Source organism: Argopecten irradians, chromosome 16, assembly GCF_041381155.1.
Source record: "Argopecten irradians isolate NY chromosome 16, Ai_NY, whole genome shotgun sequence".
NCBI classification, from domain to species: Eukaryota; Metazoa; Mollusca; class Bivalvia; order Pectinida; family Pectinidae; genus Argopecten; species Argopecten irradians.
Genome location: NC_091149.1, coordinates 32,297,525 through 32,317,608, shown reverse-complemented (window position 1 = coordinate 32,317,608; position 20,084 = coordinate 32,297,525). Strand labels below are relative to the sequence as shown.

Sequence of the window (20,084 nt, the reverse complement as noted above, 5' to 3'; positions counted from 1 at the left end):
AACAGACGTGATAATGCGTACAGATGTATGTTTCGTTGTCTACCTATCTATGTGCACATATGTAGATCCAACTCTGTAGGAAGGCGGGCTACCTTGTATGTACAGTCTTTCGTCATGTCTGAGCAGTCGGCCTTTACAGAGACCGGACCACGAAAGCCTAAAGGTTTTGGTACATTTAACAATGTGTTGTCATTTAGTAGAAAATATCAACAGCCTGTGGAGCCTATATCGGCGTACCAAGGGTCCGACGGAGACACTGCTACGCCGAAGGTAAGCTAGTGGAATGGGTGATGCTACCTCTTTATTCTGTATCTCACAGAGTTATCTGCCCTTGCGAGTAGGTATACTCTTAAGAGAGGTAACACTGTAATATGCAATGACGGAATTCTCAAAGACAGACGGATGATTTGGTAATCTATTCTTAGTGTTTCTGTTAAACTCGATCAATATCTAAGCTCGGGATAGTGGCTGGAATTACTCTAAAAACACATCCTGTTTTGTTAAACTGGGGCAAATGAGCGAAATTCTAAAGCATTATTTCTTTACACCCCCAATCCTGCAATTTTTTTCTATTCCATTCTATCTCTCTCCCTCCCTTTCCCATCTCTACCCTTCTCAGTTCAATTCAAATAAGTTAGTGTAAAAGGCTGCGAACATTTTTAAACGGTAATTGTTCAGTCAGAAAACACAGGAACATACGGATGATAAAGATGATTACCAGGTATCCCCTAGAGGCTATACAACACCAATATCCAATATTTAGATAACATATAATACAGATAATATAGATATTGATCACTTTAATACCTGCTCCTATAGAAACAAACATAGCTCACTAGAGCTTCATATACTGATTCACGTCCTATTTTACTTATACAATAAAATAATTTCTTTCCGTACGATTTTTACTTTTGCAAATTCCGCAAACAAAATAAATTAGCTGAAGGTTTTCGCGTTGCCATGACAAATAACTTTAAACAGCGACTTAATCAACAATTATGTGTTTTACAGTACCTGCCTCGCCTTTCTGTTGCTATATATTTATCAATAAACATTTAAAAAAATAGTATTTAAAGCGCTAAACATATTAGTAGTATTTAGATATAGTTTATACCAAACGTTCTCGGTATCTAAAGGCACAACGCGTTCCTGAAATCATAGTTTAAAGTTTAAAAACAAGAACATATTCAGAAAACTTATATCAATGGTCTAAGATGATATTGCTATCAATATTAACAACGAAGACTCATTTCTCTGTGTTGCCTTCTAGCGTAGCGATAGTCAATCCGCGTTATAAAAATTAGCATTTGATTTATTTTGGAGAAATTGTTCAAAATGTGATGATGAGGTGTAGCTATTAACTGTAAGTTTATAACGTTTGCGACTCTACAAAATTATCAACAGAAAAACACGTGTGAAATAAATCTCTTTTTTTTTGTGTATGCGCAATAATTCATCCATCTTATAGCCTTTTTGTTGTTGGACGCAATAAAATATTTTTAATATTTTTATCAAGAAGTAGAATAAGAAGCTCAAACTGAATGGTGGTAATGGTATAAAGGTAGTAAATTTTGTAACGTAGTGATGTATCCGCTTATGTTTTTGATAGAGAAAAAAAATACTATTCGTCAGCTGTATAGCATCTTCAATTTTGTTTCTTTTATTTGAATGTCGTTCAGATCTACGTATGTTTTGCCCTAACTTTAAAAGCCACGTAAATAGCCCAAGACCTGATGTTACTACTTAACATTATAATTCACATCTTTTATAATGCATAGAAAAAAAACCTACCTCGTGTAAAAACTAAGTGCATCAAATGTATGCCCGCATACTCAGCAACTATCGTAAGCATGCAGAGTCACAGGTACATCATTTGTAATTGTGATACTGACAGCTAATACACAAGCCCTGGTATGCTGTTTTCCAGTATCAGAACAATGACTGCCATCTACTCCAGACTGTTTCAGTTGACTCTGAGACATTTAGTTCATTTCCTGTTACAAATGTATTATAATAAAATTTCCTGATTTTTACGTAAGTCAACTAACTTATTCCTATACAGAAAAAACGTGGTCACAAAGACTATATTCTGACAATAAAATTGCTAAGGGCTCAGTTTTTTGTAGTTTGTTATTGGTGTGGAAATATATTTCATTCAGCTACCCAATTCTTAGTCATATATGTCATTGTAAAACTTTGTAATAGTCATGTTAATGTCTACTGATGTACCTGGGTACCAAGCCAGCTATCAAACCAAATATTTTAATTCTCTGTGTTCAAACGAACATAAAACATTTATCATATACTCTCAATAACTGTTTATATGGGAGTGGCCTACTACGGTCCAAGTACTTTATTCAGAAACATTACAATAAATAACGACAACGCGCAACACGGATCCTCGTCATCTTCATCCCCTTCATCAATCATAACCCTGTCCAATGCACCATCATCTAGACACCTGGAAAATACAAAATAATAGAAACGCATTTATTACTCAATCAAAAAGTAAACAAAATAATTTGTGTCGTACTTGACCGCAATGACTCGAATGACTTCATAATATACACCTGTAATCCACGTTAACACCTACAGCACGTGCATATTAACTCTTCGCGTGAGCCACGTAAGTACTCATCGATTGGCTAACACCGAACTTTCAACCTGACCTCTGCACGTGCCTCTTCCTTTAGACACGTGCCACTGTTTACGAACAGTCTTAACAGTACCAATGATAAATTCATATATTGTGATATCCATCCATAAGGATGATCGGTTTGATTATAGAAATTGGGCATTAACAATGTTGTTTTACCCATCTTGCATGGTGCTAATGGATAATTAGCATATGCTTATGGATATTAAGCATCTAATGGATAATTAGCATGTGATAATGAATATTTAGTGCTCATAGATAATTAGCATGTGCTAATGGATAATAAGTATGTGCTATGATAATTAGCATGTGCTAATGGATAATAAGTATGTGCTATGATAATTAGCATGTGCTAATGGATAATAATCATGTGCTAATGGATAATTTGCGTGTGCTAATGGATAATAAGCATGTGCTAATGGATAATAAGCATGTGCAATGCAAAATTGTTTTATCTATAATTCAGGATGATCAGTCCCGACAGTCGTGGTCGAACCATTTGGAGTTTTTTCTGACATGTATAGGATACGCTGTCGGACTCGGAAATGTCTGGAGGTTTCCCTACCTCTGTTTCAAAAATGGTGGTGGTAAATATGCAAGCGGAAGTGTTTCTAGTTATTTTGATGATTGTGCAAGAGTTGTCGATCATTAACGATGCCAATTAAATTAAATTTATAAGTGTCAAAACGTGCTTAATATTGCTCACAAAGCTAAACAAAAGGGATTATGCAAGTGGAAGTTTCTCGATATTGTGATGATTGAGATGGGTTATCAACCCCTTAAGATGTCAAAGGGCATTGTCTGTAACTAATTTCAACTGATAAATGTTAAAACGTACTTATTATTGCAAAAGCTAAACAAAATGGGTTTTCTTCTTCCATATAAAGAAAGTATTACTTCTGATGATTTCACGGATTTCTACTATATTTGCTTTTACTTTTATTTTGTTGTTAATAGCTTGGGTCTTTGTGAGGGATATATAATAAACTTCTTTAAACGCCAAGCACAAATTTAAAGATAAAAGTCTTATTACTATATATTAACATCCTTATATTAATGGTAAGCTTGTAAAGATAATCTTCAAAGAGTAAATTATGTATTTGCATATTACAGAATTATCTGCACTTGCGGGTAAGTATTGATGGTTGCGTCACGTGATTGCGAGCGTAACGTCATACTTTTTGAAAAAAACGATGTGAATTTCGCTCTCAAAATAATGACGTCACAATGGATACCTACCTATCTTGAGTTTGATAAACATGATAAGCAACAGTCACATCTTAAGAATTTTTATATTACACATATTTTTCTCAGATATATCCATTGTCCTTATCATGTATATAATGCGTTTACAAGTGCGTTTCTGATACCCTGATACGTTTACAAAAGCCTTTGTGATACCTTGATACGTTTACTTGATACGTTTAAAAGAAAGTTTCTGATACCTTGATACGTTTACAGGTGCGTTTTTAATACCTTGATGCGTTTACAGGTGCGTTTCTGATACCCTACGTCATCTGTCTCTTTCTGGTCGGAATTCCGATATTCTACCTGGAGCTCAGTCTCGGACAGTTCGCCAGTCTCGGACCAATCACAGTTTGGAACATTAACCCGTCACTCAGAGGTAGGCATGACCTTCAAACTACGGGTTCAAAGGTCAGTCTAGAATTGCTAATACCATTTGCCAATAACATATGGTTATTTCGTTTTTTATATATCACCGAGTTATCTCCCTTAGAAGGTTGGTATAGACTTTGACGTCACTACTTTATGATCAAATATTTCGTCCTTTTTACTAAAATAAATATAACGTTACATTCAGTAAAATATGACGCAAATATCAGTCCTTAATACCAAAACCAGATAAATCTGTATTATGTAAATGCTGAATACAGCTACCAAATAAGATATCATTTAAATAATTCATGGCGTTCGGATTCCTATCAAACTGCTACGGTAAAAATTGACTTTGTTTTGAAATAATGATGTTTGATACGGGCCAATGCTTCGTTGTTTTTATATTATATATTTTGTTTTGACATAATACAATAGAAGTGTTTATCTTACAAATCTGGACACTGAGATAAGATTGTTATAATAAACTCTACTGTAGAATACCAATTACCAATATAAAGGAAGTAACATTATTTTAAACTTGATCTAGAAGTAACTTGTAATTCTTTTGATTTTAACCATTTTTTCTTTAATTTGTAAATTTTTTGGAACATGCTTTTAATGAAAAGATGTATGAAATACGTAAGGCAAAAACATATGTCTGTTAAGGGTTACATTGGCAAAAAATAGGGTCGGTCGGGATGATTTTTTTTTTAAATTAGGGTCGGCCGGGTAACACTAAACAGACTTCCTTTTTTGCCTAATGTTAAATAGGTTTTATTTGACATTTTATCAGAGGTCTATGTCAAGCTCAAACTAACCCGATCACCTCTGACGTTGTTATAGGTCTGGGTGTTTGTTTAACTATAATTCCCGCAATAATCGGACTGTACTACAACATCGTCATCGCTTATTGCATCTACTTCTTCTTTGCGTCCATGACGTCATCGCTTCCGTGGGTGTCATGTAACAATCCATGGAACACATGTGACTGTTATGACGGTTCAGTGAATCTTTCTCTTACCGATCCCTGGCAAGGTACCAGACCGGAATGTCGTAAGTGTGCAATGGATTTGATACAAAATTTCGCTCTTTTTTTCTTTATCATACACATATGATATAAAATGGTATGTTCCCGCTACGCCTTCATTCTATAACAATAAGTACAAAAGATAAAAGAAATTATAGTCTGTATCATAAAAGTTCCTTATGTACTTACCTGGAGTTTACATATGCGTACATGTAGAATTATAGTAGTTTACTAACAATTGTTAATATAATGACTTTATCAATATTATATGTACATTATATAGAATCATTGTCGTGATATCGATGGTCACCACTGAATGAAATATCACCTTCTAATACATGTACATATAGTGATTTTGATAATAAACTCTCTAATTCATTCATAGCTTATACCTTACCGATATGTACATATATACAAACTATAGTATATGTCCAGGTAAAAAATCCAGGTAGATCTCACACAGGTAAAGTTTCCTTTATGATACAGACTATAACGTTATAACAACGGATTCATAACAACATACTTGTTGGTATGTTTTTAAGGCTGTATCTCCATTTGCCCACTTTTTATAATCTGATAATTGCTGGTATGTTGTGAGAAGGATTATAGTCTATTTCAGAGAAGTATACTAAATGTTACCTGTGATTTACCTGTGATTTACCTGAGATTTTCACCTGTGCTACCTACTACAAGTACTAGTATCGATGCATAAATTAATATCAGTATATATATAAATATTAATTAATTTTATGATTTCAATAGAATAAAGTTTTCTTAAATGCCATTTAAAAAAAAAAAATAATTTGAAATAAATTACATATTTAATTTTTTTGATTTTAATAGAATAAAGTTTTAAATCCATTTAAAAATAAATAAACTAAATATGAAATAAAAAAAATTATATACCATTATATTTACATTCATTATGTATATCTTAAGGGCTCACATATCTGAACACATGGTCACTTAATAATCTTTAATTGATTGTTATGATTTGAATGAGTCTGACTGTATTTTGATGATAACCCAAGCTGATGATGATAATTAACAGTTATAATGGTATGATCAAAGCTATCTGGTAAGGAACAATGAGCAGTTAATTTTAAGTAATGTTAATGACTTGAATGTGTTTGCCTAATTTTAGTGACTACTTTTCAGTAGCTTACGGTATGTATGATGACTCTAGCTGATGATGATAATTAACAGCTACCTGGTAATGATGAGTAGGTAATGTAAGCCAAGTTCATTATAAATATGAGTGGAACAACCAGGGTGATATCACATTGGAACTGTTCTAGTAACAGTGAAGATATACCCACCTCTACTACCAAGAAGTCAACTACCCACCTCTACTACCGAGAAGTCAACTACCCACCTCTACTACCGAGATTTCCTCTACCCACCTCTACTACCGAGATTTCCTCTACCCACCTCTACTACCGAGATTTCCTCTACCCACCTCTACTACCAATAAGTCCTCTACCCACCTCTACTACCGAGATTGCACTATGGCAAATGCACAAATTCAAGTCAAGTTTGTTAGAAACAAACGCGGAGGACGGAATCTTGCACTTAATGGTTTTATGTTCAGCGTGAAAAATAACCGCGGTGAGAGAACCTATTGGAGATGCGTTGTTCCAGACTGCCCTGCAACTCTTGCCACCCTTAATGACATACCCGTCAGATTCGGACAACACCAGCATAACCACCCTTCAGACCAGGCCAACATCGTTGCTACAGAGATCATGAACAATGTTCGAGACCGATGTCATTCCGAAATTACACCTATCCCCACCATCTACAACGAAGAAGTGACCAAGCTACGGACCAACGAATGGAATGACGAGAGCGAGAGGATAGTACAGCGACTACCAACCTTCTACTCAGCCCATGAGGGAGATCGTCAGACTTGGAACCACTACAGCACAGAAGGACACCGCACCACCAACAACCTGGAGGCTTGGCACGGGAAGCTGAAGAAGAAAGTTCGAACCGCACACCCCAACATCTACACCATCATCAGAGTTTTCCAGGAGATCCAAGCCGCCAATGAGATCAGCAGGATACAGAAGGACGCAGGAGGACCAACCAGACCACGCAGCAAGAGATACCGGAACATCGATCACCGACTGATGACACTGAAGGAACGCCTGGAGAACAACACCTTAAGCCTGATGGAATACGCAGACGCAGCGTCACACCTTCTCCATTTGGAGTAGATTTTATGAGAGACATCCGATATCCAAACTGTTTTGTCAGTGTGTACAAAATGACTTGTAGTCATATGACATAAACGTCTGTATATTTTGTATTAGTATTTGTATTAGCGCTTTGTATTGTAATGATGTATCACTTTTTTGTATGTATAAAATGCATTGTAGCATCTATCACATATATCATGAATAAGTATTTGTATTAGTGCTTTGTATTGTAATGATGTATCACTTTTTTGTATGTATAAAATGCATTGTAGCATCTATCACATATATCATGAATAAGTATTTGTATAAGTGCTTTGTATTGTAATGATGTATCACTTTTTGTATGTATAAAATGCATTGTAGCATCTATTTTATCTATTTATAATAAGTATTTGTATTAGTGCTTTCTTATAGTAATGGTATGTCATTATTCTGTGTGTATGTTGGTGGTAATATATTTATATATGTTATATATGTTATTAGTGCTTTATTGTTGTAATGTACATGTAAAATATGTAATTTCATAATAAACAATAATAATATTTTATAAGTATTTTGTTGTCTATATTTATTTCATTTATTAACATAAAGTGTTACACAGGTAACAGGTGTATCTCTCTATTTCCCCACTTTCTACAGGTAGCTCAGGTAAGTCACTACAGGTAAACACAGGTAAAATTATTATGGAACTGACTATAATTGCTTTTCCATTGTTCTCCTATACCAACACTTTCCTTTGTTCTAAAAAAAGTGGGCAAATGGAGAACACACCGTAAAATGTAGGCGTTCCGGGATACAGCCATAAAAATATATCTAAATATGTATTGCCATGATAAAATATGTACTTGGATTCCCTTATTTTTTACAGTCTAATTATTTAACTGTATGATTTTTTTCACGGGATGATATTTCCAAGGGGTCATGTCATGAAATTAGGATTTGTTTAATATTAAAAATTGTTTGAATTATTTCTGCCCTAGAAGCCAAATGGTAATATGTTGATTTTCTTACATTACATTTTCTAGTAATAAATGCAAATTGCGAAAATATTGACATGCGAAAACAATCGGCTAGATGGTAAATGGATCACCCATGTTTCGATAAGACTGTATTGTATAAATCTACAAACGGATTTATATTTCAGTAAACCACACCATCACGAGCACTAGCAGTCCCAGTGAAGAGTATTTCTTGTGAGTATATCGTATGTTTTAACAACCCTATCAGTTCATCAATTATTGTGATACGTTGTTTTGAGAAAACAGGTATGCACTCTTACTATACTTCGTAGTTTTTTATAGGTAAAATATATTCTTTGTTAGGGGCCGGAGTGGCCGAGTGGTTAATATGTCTCAACATATTACCACAAGCCCGCACCTCTGGGTCGCGAGTTCGAATCTCATGTGGGCTAGATGTAAGGTACTAACCGCTGGTCGGTGGCTTTTCTCCGCCAACAAACCTGGAACGTCCTTATAACTTAGTATTGTTTCTCCATAACATAAACTTTACGTTCAATTTATGTTTTTGAATTATAAGTTTTCAAACTATTTATCGATTCAAATCATTCTTTGAAATAAATAACATATTATCACTTCTGACATAACCTACGACACTTTTGCAGTCATTGAATTGTTCGACACTTGTTTGTTGTTGTTAGTCAGAAGGTACTGGCGGTGAGCGGAAGTGCAAGTAAATCCGGAAACGTAAAATGGGACGTCATGTTGTGTAATCTATTAGGATGGCTAATCGTCTTCCTGGTCTTATCAAAGGGCATCAAATCTCTTGGAAAGGCAAGGAAATCAGGTCACGTGCTGACATTCTTAATGTCGTGAAACATTTTACAATTTTATTGTGGTATTATTGCTAATCCACGTACATTCTGATAATGTATTTGCAATAAACAGTTGTTTTTGCCGATTTAACTAGTCTAAATATGGTTTCTGATATTATTTTATTCGTTTAAGCAAAACCAGCTTTTTGTATGAAGAATTTATACCTTGCTATAGTTCCTATTTTACTTATTAAGAATTTGGATTTATGCTATCCATGGTGTGTTTGACTTTAGTAATACTAACATTCCCATTGTTTTGAAGGTGGTATACTTCACAGCCATTTTCCCCTATATCCTACTGGTGGCTCTCCTCATCCGGGGCCTGACCCTAGACGGGTACTATGACGGTATCATGTTCTACATCACACCCGACTGGGACAAAGTCGCCGACCCCAACGTGAGTTTGTTATATTATATGTATAGGAGAAACGCCGAAAACTGTGGAATAGTCAAGAAAATGAATTGTTCGAGGCCCGTTATTATCTTGACTATTCCACAGTTTGAGGTGTTTCTCATACTTAAAACATGGCACCGAATGTCACTTGTCCTCTCCTCTATTACACTGGGTATTGTTTAACTATTCCACAGCTCCAGGTAAACCCTTACTACCTATTTAAACATTGAGATCTATTCATGATTCATTGATTTACTCAGTTTAGTTTTCACTGTTCAACATGGAGGACCATATATATGTAGCTCTGTATGCAGATGGGAATACAGTAATGATGATTTTTGGATATAAATTTGAACTGTTTTGGGCAAAAGTCTTTTCCCATGCAGCACAGGACTTAGAGGGAGCTAATAAAAATTTACAGAGAAAAAACAACAAAATATTCCCGAATATTTTGGATCATAATACTACCGGTACATTTACACTAAAAAAGTGAAATCATGTGGCAAAAGAGTGTGTTTTTGAAAAGTATTCCTTGAGAATTATTATCTTCATGAAAGGTGTTGGGATGTTAATTCGTTTGCTAGATGCCATTTTTACGGAATATGAAGTGATTAAATAACGAAATATGGAAATATCATGTGAAGCATCTGTAATTTTATTTTAGCAGACAATTTTGCATTTGTCTCATGGAATTTAATCATGATCTCTCTCCTCTGGATTTATTAAAGTGAATTCTTTTCTGGAATATGTATATAGTGGCTGTGAAAGAAATTATTTATTTTGGAGTGAAGTGATGAAAATTGTATATATCGGTATTATGAAAATAAATTTTCAAATACATCACGACAACGTTGACAAGTACCACAGTTAATCTGTAATCCATCTCACCTTTGATTTAAAGAATGAGGATGTATTTCTGACTAATGCTAAGCTATGTTCACCAGTCTATACATTTACCTTCAACTGTGGAATGTTTACCTTTTTCCGTGGAATAGTTCACAAACTATTCCACAGCAAAAGGTAACTATTCGACAGTAGCGGTGATAATAGCAGACTTTTCTCTGACTATACCTCAAGCTATAACAATAGATGACATCACAGCCATGTTTTAAATCATCTTACTATAACAAAGTCACCGACCCCAACGTGAGTTTATTTTATTATATATCTTCTTACTTTAACTAAGTCGCCGACCCCAACGTGAGTCTAATTTATTATATATCTTCTTACTTTGACAAAGTCACCGACCCCAACGTGAGTCTAATTTATTATATATCTTCTTACTTTGACAAAGTCGCTGACACCAACGTGACTTTATTTTAATTTATATCTTCTTACTTTAACAAAGTCGCCGACCACAACATGAGTTTATTTTACAATACACTGTTTGTGTACATCGTCTTACTTTATTTTTTTTCATTATGATTAAATAACAAAGTCGCCGTCCCTAATTTGAATTTATTGTATTATATTTCTTCATATTTTATTTATCTTTTATTATAATATTCATAAACTGTTGGTTGGTTATGCATTTATCTTTCATTGAAAAGCGAGAAAAATACAGGTATGACAGAAGGAGTAAACACGCCATGAACTTAACACATAACAGATACCACTGGATCAATTGTAGGCGCACACAAACATAGTGCATCGCTTGTTGTAGACATAAAAGTCGGACTCATATACATGTAGAGCTAATTATCTAACAGACTAGTTCGTCACGTGCACGTGAGTGTTTATATATGACATGGTGCATAATATACAGCAACAGTAACTGGCATAGAGCAGTTATAAACAATTGTAATGTATCACTTGTTGGAACAGTAACTGGCATATATCAGTTATAAACAACTGTAATGTATCACTTGTTTGAACAGTAACTGGCATAGATCAGTTATAAACACCTGTAGTGTATCACTTGTTGGAACAGTAACTGGCATAGATCAGTTATAAACAACTGTAATGTATCACTTGTTGGAACAGTAACTGGCATAGATCAGTTATAAACACCTGTAGTGTATCACTTGTTGGAACAGTAACTGGCATAGATCAGTTATAAACAACTGTAATGTATCACTTGTTGGAACAGTAACTGGCATAGATCAGTTATAAACAACGGTAGTGTATCACTTGTTGCAAATATCACCATCCGACTCGTATAAATGCATAGAACCGATTGACTAATAGAGAGTTAATTTTATGTTAGGGAAATAAATTGAAATTGTAAATCGATAAAATACCAATATTCGATTGCTTTACACGATTCAAAAACCATTTCCTTGGCAGATAAGGACACTAGTCGCGAGCTATGCTAAGCACAACAAACTATAATGTTCTGTACAGTCCTCATCTTCTATTGTGTACCTGTTTCTTTGTTTTATTTGTAGGTTTGGGGTGACGCGGCCACACAGATTTTCTTCTCCCTGAGCGCCTGTCAGGGAGGACTGATAGCCATGGCCAGTTACAACAAGTTCAACAACTTTATCCTCAGGTTTGTTACGTACTGTCAATCACCATTAAAACGAACACAAATGCATCTTTCAGTTGAAAATATTAACTCTCAATAAATTCTTTTTACAGAAAAATCAGTCAATGTTCATTCAAGAGTCACAAGTATAGATGCTGGGTAATGAGGGGATACAGATAATATCGGCTTTAAGAAATATTAGACAAGGTGAATACAGCAGGGAGGAAAACAGATGATTTCGATGATATATCAATATTAACGTGTTGTTTCAAATTTTAACAAGATGGGTCTTTTTTCGAAACAACAATACATTGGTATACACCGTAAAGCCAGTTATTTTTGCCAGTGCAATTTTTCGCGATTTGAGCTAAAACGAGAAATGAAATTTAAGCGCAGCAATACTATCGATCCCTTACCGTCATACAGACACTGTTTATACGGTAACTGACATGTGGACATTACTGTAATACCCTCAACAATACCATAATTTCCGTTATAGGGACGCTGTGGTGATCCCTATCATCAATTGTCTTACAAGTGTGTTTGCTGGTTTCGCCATCTTTTCCGTTCTTGGGTTCATGGCCTACACCAAAGGCGTATCGGTAGAGGATGTCGCCACGGACGGTAAATAGTACTACGGGATCACTAATTAGCATCTAAGCATTGAACTACATTAGTTGGCATTTATCGGAGTATGCATGCCAGTTGGACAGCGGTAAATTTGATCAAACGCTAGCGCTTCATGTTGCATTTACATTTACGGTTGGCATTCATACTCACATAATTGCAAACTGAATGCGGTTCAACGTTTATATTTACTTACGATAACAATTTTTATGCTGATATCTGAAGATATTTATCGACAAAGGCGGAACAGCTATTTGAACAACCATCTTCTGTTATCGATCGCTCGCACAACACGTGTGACTCAAAAATGATAATATCGCCATAATAGGTAAATGGCGGTTCATAGAATAATGAATGTCAAATGTACTTGATAATGATATATAGTGTGGTTGCAGTAAAAATATAGATATACTATTATTCGGCTTGACTTTATTAATAACCGTCCCTTGTCACACAAATCACTATTTCTATGTTATAATAGTCCCCTAAAACATCTATGATTTTGCAAAAACTAATGCTATGTAGTTGAACAGAAAGATCAAAACGCTTTCTTAAAACATTTAATTATACCTAAAACTGCAAGACGATATGCAATATAATAGCATGACGACATTGCAATATTTACAGTTTACACTGACATGGACTCAATAACCATGCTTTCTATTATTATCATTATCAGTGTAATATGATAGTACAACACGTGCGGCGATTCTACTGTTACGGGAAAAGTCGCTGGCGTAGCAACGTGGGGTAATGACCTCACTTTTGGTTGGAACATATGAATGACTCGATTCCAATCGGCTGTTCAATCGAATTAGTTGACGATGACGGGAGAGAAAAAAATATTAGTATCTAATAAAAAAAATTGCAACCATCGCGAGAATAAATGATACTAATATCATACTGATAATACGTGAAAAACTGTAAATATAACGGATATATTTTGATTTTGTTGAGGTTATGAGGGTATAATGAAAATGGAGCCTGTGTACATTTGATGTAACCCGGCTTTACATAACTTACATGTGCTCCATTATCATTATACCCTCATAACCTCAACAGAATCAAAATATATTCCTTAAATAACGTAATGTTTGGAAAGTTGATTTCTAGTCTAATTATTGGAGATTTATTCTTTTATTCAAACATACCGTCGACGTATTCCTTAGTTGTAACCTATGTGCCCCGTTATGTGTCGTTATGTGTCGTTATGCCGTTATGTGTCGTTATGTGTCGTTATTTATCAGTTGCCTAATTAGGAATTGTTGCAGAAGTTATCTAATTTACTTTTCTCCGATATTACATAAATTTATTTATAAATGCTTCATTTGAAGCAACTTACCAAATTTTCTTCCAAATTCACTATCGACAAATTGTTTTGTGTTGATATTATACGTATTTTGTTAACTTTACTTCAGGGCCTGGTCTCGTGTTCGTTGTGTACCCCGAAGGTCTATCACAGATGCCTGTACCCACACTATGGGCTATTCTATTCTTCTTTATGATGATGACAATTGGATTCAGTTCACAGGTAACAAAATTAACATATTTGGTTTTTTTGTTTGATATTGTTTTTAGTTGTGTGTTTTTTTTAAATTATTTTCTGTCAAATTATGCATTATCATTAATGATTTATTTTTGTAACTGTTAATGATCTAAGTCTGTTGTGATTTTGTGAATCTTTAAAAATATACGACTTACATTGTCCCTGCTGTTAGGATAATATCGCTGTCCCACAGACAAACGTTAAATGTCATGCATGCAAATTACTCAATACAATTCTATTCCGACGCATATATTTCCCCTTTTATTTATCATATTACACCGTCTATAAACTCCCTTTTTCTCGAAGATGTCCATAAACTCCCCTTTCTTCTATAAACTCCCCTTTTCTCGAAGATGTCTATAAATTTCCCTTTTCTTGAAGATGTCTATAAACTCCCCTTTTCTCGAAGATGTATATAAATTTCTCTTTTCTTGAAGATGTCTATAAACTCTCCTTTTTTCGAAGATGTCTATAAATTCCCCTTTTCTCGAATATGTCTATAGACTCCCCTTTTCTCGAAGATGTCTATAAACTCCCCTTTTCTCGAAGATGTCTATAAATTTCCCTTTTCTTGAAGATGTCTATAAACTCCCTTTTTTTCGAAGATGTCTTCAAACTCCCATTTTCTCGAAGATGTCTATAAACTTACCTTTTCTTGAATATGTCTATAAATTCCCCTTTTCTCGAAGATGTCTATAAACTCCCCTTTTCTCGAAGATGTCTATTAACTCCCCTTTTCTTGAAGATGTCTATACATTTCCCTTTATTTGAAGATGTCTTTAAACTCCCCTTTTCTCGAAGATGTCTATAAACTCCCCTTTTCTCTAAGATGTCTATAAACTCCCCTTTTCTAGAAAATGTCTAATAACTCCCCTTTTCTTGAAGATGTCTATAAATGTCCCTTTTCTCAAAGATGTCTATAAACTCCTTTTTTCTCGAAGATGTCTATAAACTCCCCTTTTCTCGAAGATGTCTATAAACTCCCATTTTGTCGAAGTTTTCAATAGTGGAGGCTGTCATTACCGGTCTTATGGATCAATTCAGTCGCGTCCTTAATACAAAATGGCGGAAGGTTGGTTTCCGATTGCTGATATGTCTAACAGGATTCCTACTTGGGTTGCCAATGGTAACAGAGGTAGGTGTGTAAAATGTTTTAGTTTTTCTCTAGAAAAGATTACTAACCTATTTTCAATAATGTAACATACCTTACTACCAGGCTGAGTAATATGTGAATCGTTTTAATATAAATGAGAACATTCATTTAGTTTTGTAGCCTTAGCAGGTATTTATAGCTAATATTTTAGAAATTTAGATTAAATGACAGTTATTTAAGATCCTAGTAGGTATATATTCTTTTTTATTTTAAATCCGATAAAATTTTACTACATTTGATATTACGTCTTATATTAGATATAGATCTTTCATGTTTAATAAAATCCTATATATATATCGGATCTTAAATGAATGTTCATTTCATTTGAGGTTTTATGAAGCGAATCTAAAAAGCCTTTGTTTTGTGACACTTGGCGAGATGAGTATGATAAAACCTTCTATTAAATCAGCAAATTTTAGCAACAACCTACATTTTAAAGAATCCTGCGTCAAAATATATTGCAAAAAATCATCTTTGATATCAGGCAGTTTATGTGATGAAGAATCTATACCTAATACATTTATTAAGAAGCTTTATATAAAATACTTATATAATACTAAGACCTAACTCCTCTGTGCCAGGGCGGCTATTACATGTTTGAGCTGACAGACCATTTCATCAGTGGCTTCCCTATGTTGTTTACCGGACTTATCGAGCTTATCGCCCTTAACTATATATACGGTAAGTCTAACTCTATGATGACCAGGAATATGTAATGTGGTACAATTGTACAGATTTGTACAAGTTTCAGTTTCTGTTTACGTACGGTGGTAAAGGATTGTTTCTGCGTTCATCTTGACTTATGAATAAATACTGGACTTGTTGGAGTTCCTGTTAGTGTTTATTTACGATGATACAGAATCGTTTCATCCAGAAGCGACTTTCTCCTGTAATGTAACCTTGATAGTCTTTTCTTCTTTCAGGATTTCAGAATTTTAAAGACGACATTGAGATGATGATCGGCAGAAATACCTGTGTAAAACTCTGCCATCATTTCTTTGGTTTGATGTGGTGCATTGTGTCCCCTATATCTCTAGCGGTGCGTTGCATATTATATATATATCTAATAAATCTAAGGCAAACAGCGGAAATTAAATATTGGTATAAAGAAAAGTAAAATCACATTCTGCAGAATACGGAAAACTGAAGTACCTTAACACTTCAAAATTCAAAACATTGTAACCTTCTTAAGGTGGATTAATTTTGATTTAAATCTATAATGGAAGGACTTTGTATATTTCCCCAGGCTGTTATCGTCGCTAAAATCATTGACACCGAACCTTTTGTCTCTGACGGTTACCTGTACCCTGACTGGGCCCAGGCTATCGGCTGGATGATCGTAGTTACCTCCCTTGTTTTCATGCCCTTGTGGTATGTGTATTACCTATGGAGAAACGGACTTCCGTCGGTACGTAATGTTAAGATGATTTCTGGCTTTAGGATGATGACGTCTAAAGCAATTTACAATTTAGACATTCGAGGACATCGTTACAATCAGTAATGTCATTTGTGCTTGGCCAAGTCTAAACTAAGTAAAAAAATGTTTAATGAACAATGTATGATAGTGAAACTGAGAAATCTACTGTAAAGAAGCTTATTTGTGCGTGCATTTGAATTTCGCAACCAAAAAATAAAATGGCATAAAAACCGCCAAAATAAAGCACGAAAACATGAAATGAAGTTGATATACAGTACAAAACTCTTTGCGATAAAATATTATCGGGCTTATTGTATTTTCTGTAGTTAATATAAAGTAACTGTTGTTTATAAGACAAGAAATCGTCATGACACTAAATGGTTCTTAATCAATTTTGCACTCAAATTCAATTGCACAGAAAGGAAGTACATTGGATTCAACAAATCTTTGGTTTATCTGTAATACTTATGTATACTAAAAGCTATTATTGCATGTTCATAGATTGTACAGTTTTTCATAATTTACCTGTATAAATGATTTACAGTTTTGTAAAAAGATCAATGCGCCCACAGCCAACTGGGGTCCGACTCTACCTGAACATAGAACCGGTCCGAGATATTCTAACCCAGCTCAAATTGACCCTACAGAACAGGAGAACAGTCCGGTACAAACATTGGACTCTGGTAAATCTGGTCCTTCACAAGGAAGTTCTGGGGTAGATGCAATCTTTGTTAGTCCCATGACGTCAGCACCCACAACTTCCTGTGACGTAACAAAGACGACGTATAGCCCTGGTGACAATACATATGTCAACTGTGCATTCTCACATCCGCACGAACAGACAGACTCGTCAAAACTTTAAAGTCGTTACGAAGAAGAATATCTGGCATTCGTATTAATAGTGACAAAAAACAAAAACGGATGGGTACATCACATGCCGAGAAGTACAAATAATTTGTATTTGATCACTACTATCTCTAGTGTGAACCACTTATTTTTCTTTATTGTAAATGAGAGCTCCGCAAAAATCTGAAATGTTTGTCAAATTGTATATACGAATAATCCTTTGTTATATAATCGCCTATATGTTGTAAGTGACGAAACATGAAATATTGTAAACGAAAGAAAAAAAACATATCAAATAATGATTATGAGTTATACGGTTTATGTGTTTGTCTTTTATCATTATATGCCTGATAATGAAATTACTCGAAAAGAAAAGATACATGCATCAAAAGCGATAATGAAGGGGTTTATAACGAACAAATGTTATAATATTGCTGCAATCATAACGTTGACAATGAAGGTCGAAGGTTGTAAAGCCACACGTGTGTTCAGTCTGATATGTCAGTAGTCTTAACTGATCTCCTAGCCAATTATAATATCAGGGTTGTCTGTCGTCCTTCATCAGCTGTTACAGACACGAAATAATAATGAATCTTAAGCAATTAAAGATTTTCTGAGAATATGACTTTCTGAATAAAAGCCACAATTACAGTTTTAAATGAATAATGAAGTATATATCAGTTAAAAAACAACCAGAAGGACGTGATTTTTATTTTTTTTTATTTGTAACATAAATTAAATACACAAAATATGGACATAAATAATATAGACCTAACACAATATACAACTACCTGGGTTTTACATTCACTAATTGTTACAGAGGAGATAAATCTCCATTTAATTGTTTGTCATACACAATTCATTTATTATATAAAATAAAAAAAGTTAATTACTGTTCACTGTGATTCAATACATTTATTTTTCATACTCAGTTTAATGTTTGTTTTACATGTTATGTTTACAGATTGTTTTTTCAATATCAAGTAAAATTGTAATAGCCAATATTAATGTAAAGAGGATTAACAAAACTATCATTTTGAAACACGATTCACAAATCCAAACTGGACACTTGATCAGCCAAATCCATGAAGCAGAATATATGCCATATCCAAAGAAAGAATTATCTTAAACCAATGTTACTAACTTGTAAAATATGTAACAATTAGTCAAATAAACGACAGACAATTACAATTAAAAAAAATCTATTTTAGTGTTTTCAAATATTTCCAATCTAAGGAGTATCTGTATAAACTTGAAATGTACAACAAAACATTTTATCACATTGTAGGTTCCAACATATTTGGAAAAATCAGTAGACTTTTTTTCGTATGGTTTGTTTATAGATCAACTTATTTTCTCGATAAAATAAGATGCCTTAAAGCTGACAATGCAAGTTAAAAAGTACACATTTGAGATAAAAAAATCAAAAGTACATTTTTAACTTGCATTGTCGGCTTTAACTAAATGGTACACATATTTGAGGACAACTGGTTGCAATGTTCCGCTAGTTATGCTAATAGTACATGTATATATTTTCGTTATGGTTGCAAGCACAGAGAGAAACAAAGGTCAACTTTTTTCTATCATCATCAAACATTGAGACCATTATCCGTGTATCTACATCTTATACCTCATACAAGTCTTTAAATTATAATAACACTAAATTGTCATATCTAAAATGAAAATGCAAATGTGTATTCCTGTAAAAAAATACAATATTACATGTAAACAATGAAATTATTTAATGAAAAAGATTGCACATCCATTGCAAATTATTCAACAATTCATACTTTTAATTTTAGTCTTTACAGTCAACGTAAAACACAAATTAAGCGTTTCCTGAATTTTTGTGACTTCTGTAACTATGAATAGAACCTGGCCTTCAGTATCTGAGAGTTACGTCCCTTGGCATTTGTGTAAATAAAATAAGTATCATCTCCATCAGTAAACACTTCCCAATCAGAGTTTGGAAGCGTTGTCATGACATGGACGGGAACAAATCCATCCAATCCCTGCCATCGATACATCGTACTCTTTAGCTCGCGCTCTTCCCCGCCATTTTGAGCGTTAGATACCAGAAGAAAGTTATCGTCTCCAACAGTAAAAAATTCCCAGTCAACAGCGCTACAAGGAGATACAAAGAAAGTTATATTTAGCTATACATCAATGACTCAGAAAGGATGTGCTCAGTTTGTTAAATAGGGTTAATAACAACAGAAACCATGATTGAAAGTAAATAATGTCATTTATTTGAGTTATAAATGACGACATAAAAATCAACTTTATTATATTGGTGATATCA

General features: G+C 34.1%; 2 protein-coding genes across 2 annotated transcripts in view; one reads left to right on the top strand and one right to left on the bottom strand.

Annotated features, from left to right (window-relative positions):
- Positions 1 to 46: 46 nt before the first annotated feature.
- Positions 47 to 18,099, top strand: LOC138310320 (sodium- and chloride-dependent glycine transporter 1-like). The gene is made up of 15 exons (XM_069251489.1): positions 47 to 270; positions 3,123 to 3,243; positions 4,149 to 4,280; positions 5,117 to 5,326; positions 8,646 to 8,694; positions 9,159 to 9,291; positions 9,595 to 9,729; positions 12,114 to 12,217; positions 12,693 to 12,817; positions 14,239 to 14,351; positions 15,364 to 15,501; positions 16,101 to 16,200; positions 16,443 to 16,558; positions 16,766 to 16,927; positions 17,481 to 18,099. The coding sequence occupies exons 1-15, from the start codon at positions 115 to 117 to the stop codon at positions 17,796 to 17,798; spliced, it is 2,112 nt and encodes a 703-aa protein (XP_069107590.1). The 5' UTR covers positions 47 to 114; the 3' UTR covers positions 17,799 to 18,099.
- Positions 18,100 to 18,487: 388 nt separating this feature from the next.
- LOC138310321 (thrombospondin-type laminin G domain and EAR repeat-containing protein-like) overlaps positions 18,488 to 20,084 on the bottom strand; it is a 28,022-nt gene continuing 26,425 nt past the window's right edge. The window contains exon 9 of the mRNA XM_069251490.1: positions 18,488 to 19,906. Coding sequence (XP_069107591.1) covers positions 19,645 to 19,906 — 262 coding nt within the window. The 3' untranslated portion in view covers positions 18,488 to 19,644. The remainder of the gene's footprint in view (positions 19,907 to 20,084) is intronic.